Here is a 17,837-nt window from a genome sequence, read left to right on the forward strand (position 1 = left end):
TGCCACATGTTATGTGATGACAGGGTCTGTTATGATCAGTTAAGGGCCCAGGTCGAGACTTTATTATGGCCTAGGTCAAGGACAGATAAGCTAGGCTGAAAGGTTGGATTCCATCTAGATTGTCTTTCTGTCACTTGTCACATTTTGTCTCAGAGTTCACAAAAACAACCGAACTCTATATAGGCAGAGTATTTGGAGCTGATATTCAGAGCAGTTCATATTGGCTTCGAATACTCACAGGCAATCTAGATGCTTGATTTGATGCTGTACTTCTTATAATAAACCTTTTCAATATACAAGTAAGACGGTGTCAGCGGAGTCTCCTTCATCACCTTCACATCATCACTATATAATAAACGACACATGTACTAAAAATGAAACAAGAAAAGCTTTCAGGCGTTAGAGGTGAATTTAGGTGAACTTTACAGGACCACCAAGATAAATCATTAATTCAACCTCTGGTTTTGCATTGCACAGAATGACTGACAGCTGGAAGTATTTGTGGATTTCACCATATTCTGATTATTTTTCTCTCCCTTCAATCTTTGCAGAGTTTGAGACATACAGTAGGCAAAACAGTAACTGAATATTAGAAATGATCTCTGGGCTCCGGCCAGAGAGTCCAACAGCAGTTTTTAAACAATTTGCACTACGAGGAGTGTGTGTTTCATCAGAGAAAAGTAGCTGAACTTGTTTCAGTCTTTGACAGCATGTTTGTCTCCTCTTCTCTCTGCTGAATATTCTCATGCAAACATTCCACTGTTTCGTTTTTGGCCGGTAGTTTCTGAGACGCCCAGACAGATAGCGTGTGGCTTTCCACTCATGATAGCCAACATCTCCTTAAAAATGTCAGCGAGGAATGCACAAGCACACGACCACCTGAATACATTTACATGATGTCCCATTGCTTTATTGAAACTAGCACCTTGCAATTGTGAAAATTACTGTCATGGGCTTCAATTTCCTTGCTCTAGAAAAAAGATATTTCACATATCAGAGGGCAAACCAAACTCCTGTCAGCTTCAAAGCCACTCAAATGGTAAGAAGTACTCAATCTCTCTGACATACAGGCATGTGCTCTGCAGAGGGTTTTGGCAAAATGGGCGATGAGAGGAACAGTTCAACAGTTGTGGTGGGGGAGTGCTGAGTCTCGAAGCCAAGATCGAATACTTGTGTGCACATGCAACAAGGAAAGATTTTTCTCCAATATTACATTTCAAACTTCACAAAAAGATAGAGATCTTACTCTAAACTTTTCCAGTATAAGGAACTGCTCCATCCCAGAGTGCTTCAAAGATCACCAGGTATGCAGTCTGTTTTTTTTTTGTTTTTTTTTAACTTTGTGGTCAGTGGAAGGGGAAAGGGTGTAGAAGGAGCCTCAAACCCATAAACCCCAGACTTAGTATTGGAAGAACCAGTGGGCTGCAGAGGCCAAATGGCACCATTTGCAAGAGCAATTGATGAGAAAAATGGGGGCAACAGGGTCTCCTTTCGCAGCCGGAGGGAAAACACACATGGCGGCCAAGTGCTTGATTGTTGCACTTAGTGTCTAAATGGGCACCAGAAAAGGAAGACAATCAGACATAAATAATTGGCCCTTTATTCCAAGTACAGCACACACTGAAACATGGCTATTTGGATGTGCTGATAAGCCAATACAAGACAAAGCAATGCAGTTCAGCATTGACTTCTCAATATGCCGTGTTTATTCTATCTGAATTCCTTCTGTGGGCTTTGAAATCAACAATGGTCTGGCTAAAACTGAAAGTGTATGAATTCACATTCAGCTGCTTCTGTTTTTGATTGTTGCTGTGTCTTTTTACCGTGATGTGTCTATCAAAAATTAAAAGCAAAATAAATTGGGAAACAGTTTCCTTTTAAAATATCTGAACAACTATTGGATGGATTGCCTTGAAATGTAGTAGAGACATTTATGGTCACCAGAGAATGAATGACCTCTGTGATCCCCTGACTCTCCTTTAGCATCACCAGATTTTTTTTCACAGTATTTCATGGCATTTTATGTCTTCATAGGGAGTCGACAGCAAAATGAGGGAAGAGATACATGAGGATATGAAAGAACTGTGAGAGAGCCTTGGACTGACATTCATGGTTCCCACAGGAAGAATACAGCTGACTTCTGTGACCCCCTGACATTTCCTTTGGCACCACCATTGACATCTCCGAGTGAAATGTTTTGACAAACTATTGAACTGATTGCCATGAATTTGGTAAAAATAAATAACATTTATTTTCCTCAGGATGAATTGTGATAAATTCAATTGTCCCTCTAACTTTTCCCATCAGACTGGCACAACTTGCCTCCTTTTGGGGGATCAAAAGCTGAGGACCATATTAATGTCAGAGTAATTTGTGTCTGGATAATAATTCTAAGACGCCAGTTTGCATTTATTTCTTGTTAAACATTTATTTTGTGGACATGTCTAGTAAATGTTTTGTGATCTTGCCTGAACTTAAGCTTTCACGAAACCTTAATAAATTAAGGTTGATTGCCGTCATGTCCCATCAGTCTTCCCCTCATCCAAGTGGATGAGGCAACAAGATGGGCAGATATTGCTTTTCTGGTCATGTATATTTGTTTGAATCACCAGGTACCATTAGGCTAAGTGTTGACTGTAAATATGCATCCTGTTAAAAGCCAACTGTTTGAGCAAGGCTGAGATTTAGTTGGTGAAAACAGTCATGCAGCTAAAGAGACATTTAAGTCCCGCCCCCACTGGAGAGGTAAACAATTAATTGCTCTCCATTGACTTTGTATTGCTTGAGGATGCCTCCTTGTCATTTACACCTGCTAGCAAACACCAGACAAATGCCAAAAAGCTCCTTTGTGGTGGGATGCACTGCCAACATGGTACAGATCCATAACCAAGTTTTTACAAGCTGCCAAACCAAAAATACTGAGCTTTTAAGCAACAATTTGTGAGGCATCAGCAGGAAGATATGTGTGATCCAGACACTCAGTATGCCTATGTGCAGCAAGCATTTTGCTAATTTGGCAAGAACAACTGTGGAGTTGGGAGCCCACTTAGCTATGAAATGCATGGTTTTGATCTTTATTAGGTTTAATGATCTTGATGGTGACTTGCTGAAATAAATATCAAAGTATTTCACTCAGTGGGATAATTTCTACAAGATAAGCAAAGTAAGGAGATGGGACACTGAGATAGATCGACAATACTGAGTTTGTCAGTGTAACTTTTCCTCTCTGGCAGACAAATGGTGCTAAAATGATCATTTGACATGCAGATATCTAATGTTTTTAGCAACCTACAGGCATGTTGTTAGTGTTTCAGCCCTTAGTTGCATATTGTGGCACCGATAGTTTTTCTCTTCGGTGGGTGTGGTTTTCAGAGTATGGTGCACTGTGCTCTGTGAGTGCCCCAGGAATGAGTACAACAACGTGGAAGTGAGTTAGCATTATACCACTCATGGTTACCTTGTTGTGAAGGAACCAGTGCAATGTAAACTTCCATGTCAGCCTATAGAAAAACATCGTCCCTGGAGCAATCTATACTGTATGATTGTAACGTTACTGCACAAGCCTCCAACTCAACATTAGTAACTGTCACCAGCATCATTTACCAAACTGATAGTGACTATTCATGCAGGGCCTACATTATGTTTCTTAACTCCCAATGTGAAAGCTTTGTTTTTCAGTTTTCTTTTCAATATTTTCCCATTTCTTTCTGACAGCAGATTTCCTTCCCCCAAAGGGGACAGTGAGGCGGTGATGAAGCGATGCCTGATCAGGTCTAAAGCCTGGAGCCAAAGCTCGAGCTGCTATCTCCTGTCTTTTTTATGACACAGCAGAGAAACAAATCAGAGATCAGCAATTTTGCATTCATCGTTGGTGCAACCAGCTTCACAGCAACTCTTCGGCATTACATCATTAATTCAAACTTTTGTGTTTAAAGTAGAAATTTGGAGACATGTTTCATCCTCCTCTGTGTACACTGTAGTTTTCTTCTTAAAAGGGGGCATGTTGATGGGAGTCTACTCTAGATGACATGTTGCCGATCTAATGTATCAGATCTGTTATATTCACATCAGCCTCAGCTGTAGGCTGCTGTGTTTAGTTCTTATTAGCAAACGTTAGCATGCTGAAAGCTGTTAAACAATGGTAAATATGATAAACATCACACCTGCTAAATATGCCCAATTAAGCACTTTCATTGTGTTAGAAATGCCTCATGTCAGCATGCTAACGTCAGCATGGAGCTCAAATGCAAAGCTGCACCTGAGTACATCCTTCTAAGAGCTGCTGTCATGGCTGTAGGCTCTTGTTTAGTCAAAGTTACGTTCAGTGCTTCAAAACAAATGTGCTTCAATAGGCGAGCTCTCACCTCACCTCACCTTACCTCACCTCACCTCATGAGCAATGTTTCTGTATTAGACATTTTTGATTTGACTTATCACACTGCTGCCAACCAGTAGTACTTTTCCTGCAGGTGCCTCCCTTTCAATAAACCAATTTTTATGTCAGTGCCCACCTCGGCCCTCTGTCCTGTAAACAGGCTGCCAATTTGAGATGTTGCTTTAACCCTGTTTCCAAACCACAACGTGTGCAAGAATGTGTCCAGCTGGCTGCCAGGTCCCCGTAAAATGAAAGCAAACATGACCACCTGTCCCCAGTATGCAGTGAGAGGACCAGAATCAGAAATGCATTATGGCTCCTTGTGGTTTTCCCTGTCAGTCAAACAGATGAAAAATTTGACATGTTTTCCGTAATGCAGCTGCAAAAACCTTCAGAACAAACATTACAGTCCTTGAGGAACATCTGGAGCTTCCATGAGGGTGAATATGAGTTTTCCGTACTTTTCCTATGGGTTTTCACAACATGTAAGTATTTGGATGAAAAATACAAATGCAAAACAAAATACCTCATCATTTGACCACATCTAATAGTTTGACTGAACTCTAAATAATAGACCTGCCTCCTTTGCACTGAGGTCATTTGTTCAGAGAACTGAAATAGAAAACCCCTCTAAAAGCATACTGATAAACAGCTTCTACTGGATCTTTCTGGAAAACCGATACCTCAGAGGTTATTTTGAGCACAGATTGTGCATCAAACAGCAAAAAGAAAAAAAAGAATGCAGTCTATGAAACTGAATCTGTTCACATCGATCCAGGCCGCACAAAAAAAGCTGAACAATGTCTACAACTAGTTATGAGGAAAATCCAGTCCTAGCCTTGTGTGTGTCATGAGCAAGTCTGACATGAAAAACTAGCAGTCGCGCACATCCAAAAACCATTTAAGGCAGGTGCTGGACAAAAAAGAAAAGCAATAAACAACACTGTTGCTCCCTTAAGTGCAATTTATTGGCACATCCACAAGTGACATTTCGAGCTTAATGCTCTTCTTCAAGTTCGTGGATGTGCCAGTAATGTGCAGACTTTTTTCATCATGAGCAAGTCTGCACGTTTAAACATTTCAGTTAAGTTTAAATGGCAGTGGCGCCCCAAAACAATTTTCACAGGGGTTGCCAATGGGGCTGCATTAAAATCTTGGGATGGCACACCAAAGCCAAAAGCCATAACTGAATATCAGGAATTCTATTATGCTGCTGAAGGAGGATATAGGCTAATTAAATGCTATGTCAATATGTAGAGTTACGGAATTGCATGCTGATATACTTTGGTGTCAGTTAATATTACTAATTATCTGATGTGCATAGACTAATACAAGTACAGTTAACATTTTGAGTTCCACAACAATCCTGTTTTAATGAGTTATGGGTCTATACATGTTAAGCAAATGATTGTTCTTCGGTTAGTCTGGTTGTCCTTTTACTCAAAAAGAAAAATAGCTTTAGTTTGAAGGAGTACAATGATTGCAAGGAACAAAACATTTACTAAGTGCAAGCCTTCTCAGGTTTAGGGAGGACTAGCACCTTTCAAAACACAGTTACAAAGTGCTTTGCAATAAAACTTAACGTGTGTAAAACACAAGCAGAATGAAACCAGCTAAAATGTCTCCAAAGTAAAAGAAATAAAATAAGGACAAACCCAAAATCAAGATAATAAACAAGAATTAAAATAAACAAGATAACAATAAAGTAAACAGACAGCTCAAATAAAATCAGGATATGTCTTCAATAAAAGTACATTTTTAGGAAAGACTTTAAAAAAGACAGTGACTCAGACAGCCTTTATCCAGAAGGCTCAGGGCCCTGATTTCACAAGCTCTGTTCCCCTTTGTCTTCAGCCTGGACTCCAGAACAGACAAAAGACCTCTGCCTGAGGATCTCAAACTACACAAAGGTTCATAAGGGATTAAAAGGTCTGAAATGTAATTTGGAGCCAGGCTGTGAAGAGCCCTAAAATTAATGAGTTAGTTCTTAAAATCAATCCCAAAACAGACAGGGAGCCAGTGTAAAGAGGGTTAAACTGGTGTGATGTGATCACTTCTTGGTTCTTGCTAAAAGCACAGCAGCTGAGTTCTGTACAATCTGTAATCATTTAAAGGTTTTTTGTTAAGACTGTTCTGCATCTCTAAAAGTTAAAATAGATCTTATTTTTGCAGTTTTTCTGGGGTGATAAAAACATAATTAGACAAGCTTAGTGATATGATATTCAAAACATAAATCACTATTAAACATGACACCAAGATTTCTTGCAACAGGCTTGACCAACCCGGTCTCATTCCAAAGTCATTGACATCTGGCACTAGGGCAGTGACTTGAGGTGGCAGACACTGACGAAAAAAGTCATCCTTTAACGTCGGCATGTTATGCGGCCGGTTGCCGTTATCGTGTATCTGTGCTCGGTGGCGTCAAGGGGAAACGCAGCAGGATCAAGAACAAGAGTTAAGGTGGAGAAAGTTCAAGTAGGGTGGGCAGGAGTGGTGGTGGATGGGTCCAACAAGCACCAACTTTTACCCAGGAGAGCGGTGTTTGCGTCCTGCAGGATTCTAAAGCCAAACCCTGTTCTTTTTTCCTAAACCCAACCATGTGCGTTAGTTACTGGAGGGAAAAAACATAAGTTAGTGTTCTTGTGCTGATGTAGTGCATTTATTTTGAAAGAAACTGTATGTAAACGCTAAATGTCGTATGTGGATGTGGGAAGTCGGTGACCAAACCTTGATATGTGACGAGGTCAGAGTAAGAATGTGTTGGCTTGATATGGGACACCACTGACTCAGTGATCTCCCGATCCCAGCATTATTAAGATGTTCATGGGGTCTGTGTTCAGTGCGTTGGGTGCTTGTGTTAACATCCTGATCACCACGCCGCTGGTAGCTAGGCTATATCATCACCTGCTCTCGGTCTGCTCTACTTTTTTATGCAGGTTTTATGTGACACCATATCAACCCTTTTTCATTCAGATATCTTGAGCAGAGACCTCAAGGGACCCCTGTGAAAATAGCTGCCACTTGTCCCTTAGCCATAATATAGGGGGTGGGGGGCAGAAACTGTAACTGTCCCCCCCTTTAGGGTCGCCACTGTTAAAAGGTGACAGCGGCTGTACAGTAGCTTTAGTGTACACAAAGATAAAACAGGCCAATTTGAGATAATTTCTTGGAAACCTATGTGACACATAAAGTGAGTAACAGCATTAAAGCGCGCTTACTGTCCGTACAGTTAATATAAACAGAGAGAAGCGACAAAGAAGCGCAGCAGAGAGGATGAGACGTGAACTTGAGTGTGTGTGTGTGCGTGTGTGTGTGTGTGCGGGGGGGGTGCACAGCTCGGCAGCAGAGACGCCCACACAGACTGAAGGCACATAAAAACATGCCTCGGTATTTCAGTGTCAGTGGGGATCCTTTACAACCTTCAAGCCACCATGAAGCAGCCGGACACATTCAGCCATGGGAAATACTGCAGACAGCGATGCATTGGACTTAATCAAAGACAAACGTGATTTCCGATCTCAGGGAAAAGACTTTTTTTTTTTCATCTGTTCCGTGGACTTTTTCTATCTGTGGATATCTGACAAGTGAAAGTATTGTCTTATTGTTCAGTTGGACCGGGAAGGATATCTGAACTATGTAGTGGTAAGTCATTTAGTATTTTTAAAGCTAATGATGGAATTAAGTTCTTTTGCTAAGAGAAAAATAGCCTAAGTTATTAAGAGGTCCTGTTCATACTTTCTTGCACCCTGCAAAAGTGCACAGTATTCTGCTGGAGCTGGAGCAAATCCACCATCTTAAGGCTTTACCTCCACAACTAACAGATTGCTCAGTGGGAAATTGTACAGAGCAAGACATTATGTTTTTGTTTGTTTGTTTGTTTGTTTGTTTGTTTAAATAATCTGATGTCTATATAGAACACGATCTGCTCAGAAACAGAAACCAGTTATTGGTCTTTCATTACATCACCCTGGACCTCAATTTTTATTCATCCTGAGGGGGGGTTACAAAATAATCAGATTTTTAAAAGTATTAAAACTCAGTCTGAAAAAAAATTGTATTATCGGACTAGGATTTTTTCCTACACTTTGAATAAAAGTAAGGCACCAGAGTAGATTAAAAAAGCATCAAAATAGATCATTTTTATTTAAAAATAAAAGTGCGGGGAGTATCCCCACAGCGCCCCTGACAGGAGTCTGAGCTAAGCCCCCAGTTCCACTTGTGTGCACCTGACCTGTCAGAAGTCATTGTGACTGGATTTGCTTCTTGGCAAAGATGAGCGAGGATAGGTTAAAACAATTCATTTATTATAAATACTGATAACAAGTTTTAATGTTTGTTTATTAACTGGCCCCTGCTCAACTGTCACTCTGCAAAAGTGGCCCCTGGGCAGAGCAAGTTGAGTATCCCTGGCTTAATCCAAAGCTCAGCTGTAGTGTGTTTAATATATTGATTTCTGTTGGTGTGTTGCTGGGAGCAGTGTCCTGTTTATGACCTGTGTTTGACCTCCATCCACACTACACCTGAGTGATCACAGTCCACTCTCCATCATATAACACCACAGCTCTGTCAGTTGTGCTTTGCTCTGATGCGTCAGGCTGGACATCATACGCAGGGTGAACAGCTGTCAAGCAGGTTCAAAGGGGATTTTAGTAAAAAAAAACAAAAAAAAAACAGGTATAGTTAGATCCTCAGTTATCTTTGAGGAATTTGTAGAAGTATGCATTTAACTGTTTAAGTTAGAAGTCCCTTAACCTTTGTGGTAAAAGGTATGAAGAAAATACAGCTTGCATCGTTACAAATTGAATGAAAAGACTTTTCATTCAGTTTTCATAGCTTGGTGTTTGGCTGCCATTAGCTGTCACAACAACTTCAGTGCTCCATGTTATAGATCCTCCAAGTGTATGTCTTCAACTGGAGGGACTGAACACCATTCATTCGAAATGAAATCCCTCATTAGATGTTTTAGGCGTTGCTCTAAAATCTTCTATAGATGTTCATGTAGCTTGAGATCTGGTCACTATGACCATAGCATGATGCACATTATTTTCGTACTCATAATACCATTTATTGAGCACTTGAGCCCCGTACGGACAAATGTGCAATGTTTCCTCACTCATTTATTCAGTTTTTTTCTTTATTTTTCCGTGTATATATGTAACTTTTGTAGTTTTTAAAGATTACCCTTTCAATATAAGCAAAACAACAGTATTGTACTTATGCATTGATCCTTTTGTGTAGATTTCTTGGGTGTTGCAGGGGATACGTCTTTCTCAATATTAGGAACACAAAATTAAAGACATTTACACCACTAAATGATGCAGAAAATGTACATATTGGAGCATAAAAAATCACCAGAATGGAGGAAATGAGGTGTCTGACGCTCAAAATTCTCTGGTAGATGACCTTCAACCCCCAATTTCACATGTGTCCCCTTCAACATTGAAACGAAACCTAAACCCTTGTGTTGATCTCATTTGATCTTCTCTCTTTTGCAGCCTCCTTTAACTATGGACCTACGGACCTTCAGAGTACAGTGATGTTAGCTCTGAGCCACTACAACTCCTCAGCCCCCCCGCTTCTCCCCCGTTTCTCTAATGACAGTGGAGGGAGGGTGGAGGCCAGGGTGGCTGTTGAAGGGCTATCGCAGCAGGGAAACCTCACCTTGGTGCAGCCCACCACCAGTGGCGTCATTGTTGTTGTGTTGTCCATGACACTTGGCATTATCTCCAACATTGTGGCTCTCTTTATCCTGGCCAATGCCTACTCCCGTCAGCCCCGACGCACCAAAGCCACGTTCCTTCTGTTTGCCACTTCACTGGTGATCACGGACTTCATCGGCCATGTGATCCCTGGTACCCTGGTTCTCCGGCTCTACCTCTCTGGAGGTGTGCACCCTGAGGACTTTAACTCCTCTGATGGGATGTGTCAGTTCCTGGGTGGCAGCATGGTGTTCTTTGGCCTGTGTCCGCTCTTCATGGGCTGTGCCATGGCTGCTGAGCGCTGCCTGGGTGTCACCAAGCCGCTGCTGCACTCATCCCTGGTCACCAAAACCCGAGCAAAGATCTGCTTGTCAATCATCTGGTTGGCGGCTCTGTGTGTGGCCCTGCTGCCGTGCTTTCAGCTGGGCTCTTACTCCTACCAGGACCCAGGGACCTGGTGTTTCATTAAAGTGCTCAGTGACACTCAGGAGGTGGACGTGGCATTTGTGACGCTCTTCTCTGGACTGGGTTTGACCTCACTAGCTGTGGCGTTGGTGTGTAACACCATCAGCGGACTGACGCTGGTGCTCGCTCGGCTCAGGAGGCAGCCGGGCTCCCTTCATTCATCCAAGTCCCATGACATAGAGATGGTGGTGCAGCTGGTCGGCATCATGGTCACCTCATGTATCTGCTGGAGTCCTCTGCTGGTGAGTATTAGGAAGTACAATGAGAGGGAAGCATACAGTCAGGTCATAATGAGGTCACATCACCTTTAATTCAGTTTGCATTAGTAAAAGCACTATAAAAAGTATTAGTGCAGCCTGGCTGTTATCTGTACAAGCCAGTATCAGCTTTAGAAAGCAGCATCAGCTCACTATAATCATGATCACTCATTGTTGCCTGATTGGTGTACAGACTGTGCTTGATTAACAGCTCTTTCACTGTCTTGTCAGCTTTGTTGCACCTGTAAGGATGGGCCAATTTACACCATTTACAGTGGTGCCTATAGTGTGCTGACAGCATGTAATTCCCAGCCTAGCTTTACTCCACTTCAACCTTGACTGTGTTCAGCCTTAACAAAACATGGCAAAATGTGTTGAACACCATCTTGTGTTATGCAAGCACACTGCCTTTTAGTATGTTGGGGTTCATTTAATTCAATTCAAACGGGCTTCATTGACATGTGGAACATATGTTCACATTGCCAAATAAAGTGTGACATGTTAACAAATAATGTAAGTACAATGAGTCGGATCTGTGATTGGGTAACCCCTCTGACGCTCCAACCAAACGGGGGAAAACAAACCTCAAAACAAGCTGCAAACTGTTTCAAAAAAGCACGTATTTCAACCCAGAAACTGTAGCGAATCTGTGCACACCAATTTGAGATTGAACGTGGCTCTTACAAGAGTAACTGAAAACACCTGTGTGAATGTGCTGGGACTTTAAATATTTTTACTGCCCTCATTTGTGGAAAGGATTATCTACCAGGATTATGTCACTTAATACGAGTGCAGCGTTAGCAACAGATGAAAAATATTGTTGTCATTTTTAAAAACAAAACATAAGACTGTGCGGTTTGTAGCTGGATCTAGTAGCATGTAAAACAGCCTCTGCATTAGGACACTGGTGAAGACCAGAGACAGACTCTGGGACATTTATTCCTTTTATGTTGTGGAAACAATAATCATCAAAGAGAGGGACTCAGTTAGACCTGAAACAGTAAAAAAAAATCTATTTAATCAATGGCAAGTAAATGGGAAACTGTAATAATCCAGTGTACTGTGCCATCAACAGGAAAAAAGGGTCTTCTAACAAACAGATTCTGAAGCAGTGAGGGCAGATCAATACTTCCAGTAATTATACACACAGTCTTCTTCTCAGTATCCGCTCCACTGTCAATACGGTCAATTTGAAAAAAACGCAGTCCATCTCACATTAGATCACCTTCAGGGTACATGAACACTCCTTGTGGTGCGTGCACTATTTGCATCTCTGCAGCTGTTACCTTTAAAACCATCTTGCATGTGACTTAAGAATTCACATGACACATTGCTCTTCCTTACATGATAGTATGTGACAGCTTTTAATAATTTATTGATATCAGTATTGGTGATTCTGCCATATTATTATTCTATCAAAACTGCATTGGAGTCAACAAATGCCAGGCAGTGAGGGCAGTTCAGTCCAGCCAGTTTTAGTCTTTTTTTCAAAAAGGAAAGGAGAAGCCGAGCCTGACCTTTCATCAGTTCAGGCGCGTGGCTTGTCAGGTAAAGTTACAGTCACACCCAACTATGGCGGGCAGGAGGGAAGATTTTTAAAACACTAAATTACCTAAAGGTAGGTCTGAAGTGCTTATCTTACCCTAACATGTCACACAGGTGCATCTGTGCTGCCATGCTCACAAAAATAAAAGTAAATCCTAATATTCAAAGGTGGTGTAGCCAGTTTAATTTTGCTGTCAAAAATCCCATCATAAACTTTAAACGTATTGTAATTCAAATGCTCTAAGAGAACTCCAGGCGTCCGCCCCTTCACTTATCTCTGTGTGTAGGCTTTAGAAAATCTAACGTGAGACTTTGGCCAATCACAGGCCATTTCAGAGAGAGCGGCTGTCAATCATCAATCACTGCTGCTGAACTGCGGTCATACTGTTAAACTACGCAGCGCTGATCAAATATGAATCAAGATTCTGTTACTGTTCCTGTCAGAAACATGTTTGAGTGTACAGTGGCATGGTGGTGCAGTGATTAGCATTGTTGCCTCACAGCAAGAGGGTTCCTGTTCGAACTCAGGGTGGGGGAGCCCCTCTGTGCAGAGTTTGCATGTTCTCCCCGTGTCAGCGTGGGTTTTCTCCATGTGCTCCGGCTTCCTCCCACAGTCCAGAGACATGCAGGTTTGGTTAATTGGTGACTCTAAATTGCCCACAAGTGTGAACGGTTGTCTGTCTCTATGTGTCAGCCCTGCGATAGTCTGGCGACCTGTCCAGGGTGTACCCTACCTCTCACCCAGTGACAGCTGGGATAGGCTCCAGCCCTCCCATGACCCCCAACAGGATAAGTAGTTATCGAAAAAAAAAAAGAATTTTAGTGTGCAGTTTAGCTGTAACATGGCAAAATTTGTGACCCGGCCACCATGTTGAAAGCAAAAACGAAGGAACGCCCACCAGCTGCGGCAATCTTTCTCATGTTACAGCCTAACAGTACACTAAAATATGTTTCTGAAAACAAGAAATAGGCAATCCAATAACAGAATCTTCAATATTTGTTAGGTGCTGCTGCCTAGTTTGACAGTTTGACTGCAGTTCATTAGCAGTGATTGACATGATTGACAGCTGCATTAGAGACTCCTCAGCTCTGACTGGTTGATGTCATGATTCTTTGCACTTTGAGGAGGCACTAGAGCATGATAACAGAGATAATCTGCCTTATTTAGGCTACTGCTGTCAGGATATAGTGACAGTTATTATTTATTTTTTGTTATAAACCCACTTTAGTTGTAATGTGATCATGCAAAAGCAATATTGGTGTATCCATGGCTGAATACCAAAATGACTGCACTCATCAGGAACCTCAAAACATCAAAATAAACAAGATCACCATGAGAACTGATTCATTTCAGCTTTTCTATCAATGCAATGTTTTTTCTTCCTCATCATGTAATAATTACAGTCACATCTTTCATGCCTGCAGATCTTTGGCCTGATATCAGCGATCCGCTCCTACACAGGAACCATCGGAGAGGACTTGTCCAGCTATAAAACCCTGATGGTGATGGGTGTGAGGCTGGCCACGTGGAACCAGATCCTTGACCCCTGGGTCTACATCCTGCTGCGCCGCACCGTTCTCCGCAAAATCTACCTCATCGTTAAGTGCCAGGCGGGACTGAGGGGTAATATTTTAGGCCGCTGGGAGCCCACCTCTTTCCCCAGCTCAGAGAAGAATGACGTCAACCAAGTTTGAGCCGAGAGAAGGACCCTACTGTGGATGTACTGTGTCACCAAGTCATCGGGCATATGAAGAATTCTACGGCTGAAAACATTTAGAAAGAGAGACCCACGTAGAAGCATGAGGAGGGAACTAACTTTGTGGCTTTGGAGCCGATCAGATTAGACATGCAGTTTGACATTTCTCGGCTGGTCCACTTCAGAAATGCTTATTCAATCAAAATATATCTTTCATACTCCACAAAGGTTTACAAGTGAGTTCATTGTCTGACCTTACAAATGGAAGCTAGCTAATGCTATGATTTTGCACATAAACTTTCTACTGTTTACTTACAATAAGTGAACATTCCTTACCATTATTTTTGTATTCTCATTTGGAAACTCATAGTAACAAAGGGCAGAGATGAAGGCCACATTATATGACTGCAGTACTAAAAACACTCTGTCCTGAAAGACTCTAAGATTTGCAGGAGTGATACTTAAAGAGGGACTGAGTTTTATTTGGTTTTATTTCTCTGAAAAGTTCATTTTCACCATCTTTGGAAGTAAAAAACAAATTGCACAGTGATTTGCTCCTACATTGGATGAATGTGGAAAAATTGAGCTGTGTCAGTATAACCACCAGGGGGAGCTCCAGATGAACCCAGAATATTTAGATTGTATTCCTAATTTTAGTTATTCTGCTGAATGTATTCTACGAAGGATTATAAATATTCAAAAACTGTGGAGTTTATGTATGTTTAAGTTTAAATATGCTTGTTTATACAGTGCTTTATGTGAAATAATGTAAGATTTTATAAGTTAATACTTGAATGGTACCCTCAATTTACTGAGGATATGTATAGAACCTTAAATTGAATGTAAATAAAGCAATGAAATGTGACTAAGTTTTACTCTAATTTTTTGCTAGAGTACTTTTCCTCTATTTTCCTATAAAATAGGTCAGAGTTGAGGAGGAAGATATTTGTATAGTTCACAAATATGTTACACTGCATACAGTGGTGAAGTTCTCCAACTGTTAAATATAGTACATATGATATAGATTAATCTGGCTAGATCAGGGGTAGGCAACCTGTGGCTCCGGAGCCACATGTGGCTCTTTAGCCCCTGTCCAGTGGCTCCTTGAGCCTTTGAGAAAAGAAGTCTATGGAAATTCATTCTATGAATCCAAATGTTGCTGAACCTCGATAGCAGTGGCTGGTTAGCTATGGATGCCAAATCCAAAAAAGTAAATTGAATAAAATAGAGAATGTAGTAGTGTATGGACAGATTTGTTTGCTCTCACTGCCAGCTCTGCAAAATTTAAGTACCAGATAATTATTAATAGTGCCCTGCACAGTGTCCACCTTGTGGTAAAACATATTAACAAATGCTTATTTAGACCATAAGTATACGCTAATTTAGACTTAATAGGCTATTTACCTTGATTATAAGGCTCAAACATGTTTTGCGGCTCCACACAGATTTTTTCAAATTATTTTTGGTCAAAAATGGCTCTTTTAATGGCAAAGGTTGCAGAGCCCTGGGCTAGATAGTGCTTTAAGGCAATGTTACTTTAACTGATTTTACAGTGAAATTATAGCACTAAATTTTGTATCGTTGGACTTAATTATTCTGCCTTCTTTCCTGAGTGTTAAAGATAAAAACCTGGATTGTGCATGACTATGTTGTTAAGAATTTACTCTGAGAACAGAGAGATCTGCAGCAGGGATTACCTGCTGATTCATTCTGCATTTCACTTCCCGTATGACAACAATGACGGATCGAAAAGGACTTTCCATGAAGGTCATGCGGATAATAACATAATAAATCAAGAACATTGTTGAGCAAATCTTTTTGATTCAAGACTGATTCATTTGCCATTTCCTTACTAGGGCAAGTGTCTAGGCAGGTAGTCTGGCTCCAATGTGAGTCGAGTTTAGATTAGGGGTGGTGCTTTAATGAAATACTATTATCATTAGCTTTGTAGCTTAGCTTTTTCCTCCCCTGCATCATCTCTTTCCAGCCATGTTCACGTGTTCTGCAGCTGCAACATTTTTTCCTTCTTATTCCACAGGCCTGAAAAGCTCATTTCCGCCAATTGCAACTAGTTGGAAACAGACAAATGTGTCTAGATGACTCAGTCTGAAGTGCTCGTACAACAGTGTACTGGTATGTAGCTGGCACAAAAGCATCTGCACTCTGTTCACAATCTGGAATATGTATAAATGATAAATTAGTAGGGGAAGATGGAGGAAGACAAAGTCAGTTAACTGTAAAATTAAAAAATATTTGGATATGAGTTTTTGATGATGCATAAACCAACACACTGTTGGGACAAATAAATTGGTAAAATGGTTATTTACATTGTAATAACACAGAGATGATATCTTTAACAAGCAATCTAAGGAACTATAACAAAGTAAAATCTCAACCCCAATCCATCAACCCTAAGACATCCAATCTAGATGTCTTGTAGCCTTTCCTAAAGGCTAATGGTTTATATTTCAGGATGCTTTCCTCTAGTATGCTTGCCAAAAAATGTTGGCTAATTCTAGATAGCCAGCAATGCTAATGATTGCTAGCTAGTTAATAACAATAGCACGCTGTCGAAACTACAATACTACTAGCCTACTTAATGTAGATCTGTACTAGGCCTACGTAAAAGCACATGACTAAGCTACTAGAAAATCTAACTAGATCGTATTTTCTTTTGGGATGCCACTGGGGGTGCCCTCTTTCTGAGTGGATTTCATGCCCCAAGGGTGTATATTCTACTTCAAATGAGAAAAATATTTATTTTCTCTCAAAATCAATTGACCGACTATCTCAGCCATCAAAGCTTTTTATGTAAAACTTAACATATTGAACAGAAATGTTGGCTTTTGCTCCAATTTTTCACAGGTTTAAGTTAAGATCTAAACCTCTTTTATGCACTCAACAGATACATTTCTCTCAGATATTGGCCAACAATTTGTTAAAATCCATGTTAGTGAACACTGCTCCTTTTTCAAGATAATCCATCCCCCTGACAGGTGTGACATACCAAGATGCTGATATTAATGATGCTGGATGCTGGGTATTAATGCTGCTGACAACATCATTAATACCCACGTGTCCCTTGGGATGGTCACAGTAAAAGACCTCTTTAAAATGTGCAGTTTGACCACACAGCACAATGCCACAGATGTCTCAAGTTTTGAGGGAGCTTGCTACTGGCGTGCTGACTTCAGGAATGTTCACCAGAGCTGTTGCTCATGAGCTGAATGTTAATTTCACTACCATAAGACGTCAACAATGTTGTTTCCCTGAATTTGGCAGTAGTACATCCAACTGGCCTCACAACTTCCCAAGAGGGTGGTTGCGATGACAAACTGCTGTCAGGGCCAAGACCCTGCAGAGGAGGATGAAAATGCAGATGAGCTTCACTGAGATGATTTCTGGTGGTTTGTGCAGAAATTCTTCGGTTGTGCAATCCAATTATTGCATCAGCTGTTTAGGTGGCTGGTCTCAGGTGATGTTGCAGGTGAAGAGAGTGGATTTGGAGGTCCTGAGATGGTGTGGTTACACGTGATTTACATTTGTGAGGCCAGTTGAATGTCCTGCCAAATTATTGTAAACGACATTGGAGACGTCTTATGGTGGTGAAATGAAAATTCAGTTGACATGCAACAGCTCTGATGGACATTCCTGCAGTCAGCATGCCAATAGCAAGCTCCCTCAAAATTTGAGACATCTGTAGTGTTGTGTGATCAAACTGCAAATTTTAGGGTGGCCTTTAATTGTGACCATCCTAAGACACACCTTTGTAGTAATGATGCTGGTTAATCAGCATCTT

The 17,837-nt window shown here is 41.0% G+C and overlaps 1 protein-coding gene across 1 annotated transcript; it reads left to right on the forward strand.

Annotated features, from left to right (window-relative positions):
- The first annotated feature begins 7,791 nt into the window (after positions 1 to 7,791).
- On the forward strand, positions 7,792 to 14,889 carry LOC126390167 (prostaglandin E2 receptor EP1 subtype-like). The gene is made up of 3 exons (XM_050044325.1): positions 7,792 to 8,017; positions 9,871 to 10,781; positions 13,767 to 14,889. Exons 2-3 carry the CDS (start codon positions 9,912 to 9,914, stop codon positions 14,034 to 14,036), a joined length of 1,140 nt encoding a protein of 379 aa, XP_049900282.1. The 5' UTR covers positions 7,792 to 8,017; positions 9,871 to 9,911; the 3' UTR covers positions 14,037 to 14,889.
- The last annotated feature ends 2,948 nt before the right edge of the window (positions 14,890 to 17,837 follow it).

The sequence above is a fragment of the Epinephelus moara genome, chromosome 5 (genome assembly GCF_006386435.1).
Source record: "Epinephelus moara isolate mb chromosome 5, YSFRI_EMoa_1.0, whole genome shotgun sequence".
NCBI classification, from domain to species: Eukaryota; Metazoa; Chordata; class Actinopteri; order Perciformes; family Serranidae; genus Epinephelus; species Epinephelus moara.

Coding starts and splice junctions, on each gene's coding strand:
- LOC126390167 (XM_050044325.1), top strand. CDS start 9,912: ATGTTAGCTCTGAGCCACTACAACTCCTCAGCCCCCCCGCTTCTCCCC. Junction 10,782..13,766: donor TCTGCTGGAGTCCTCTGCTG/GTGAGTATTAGG, acceptor TCATGCCTGCAG/ATCTTTGGCCTGATATCAGC.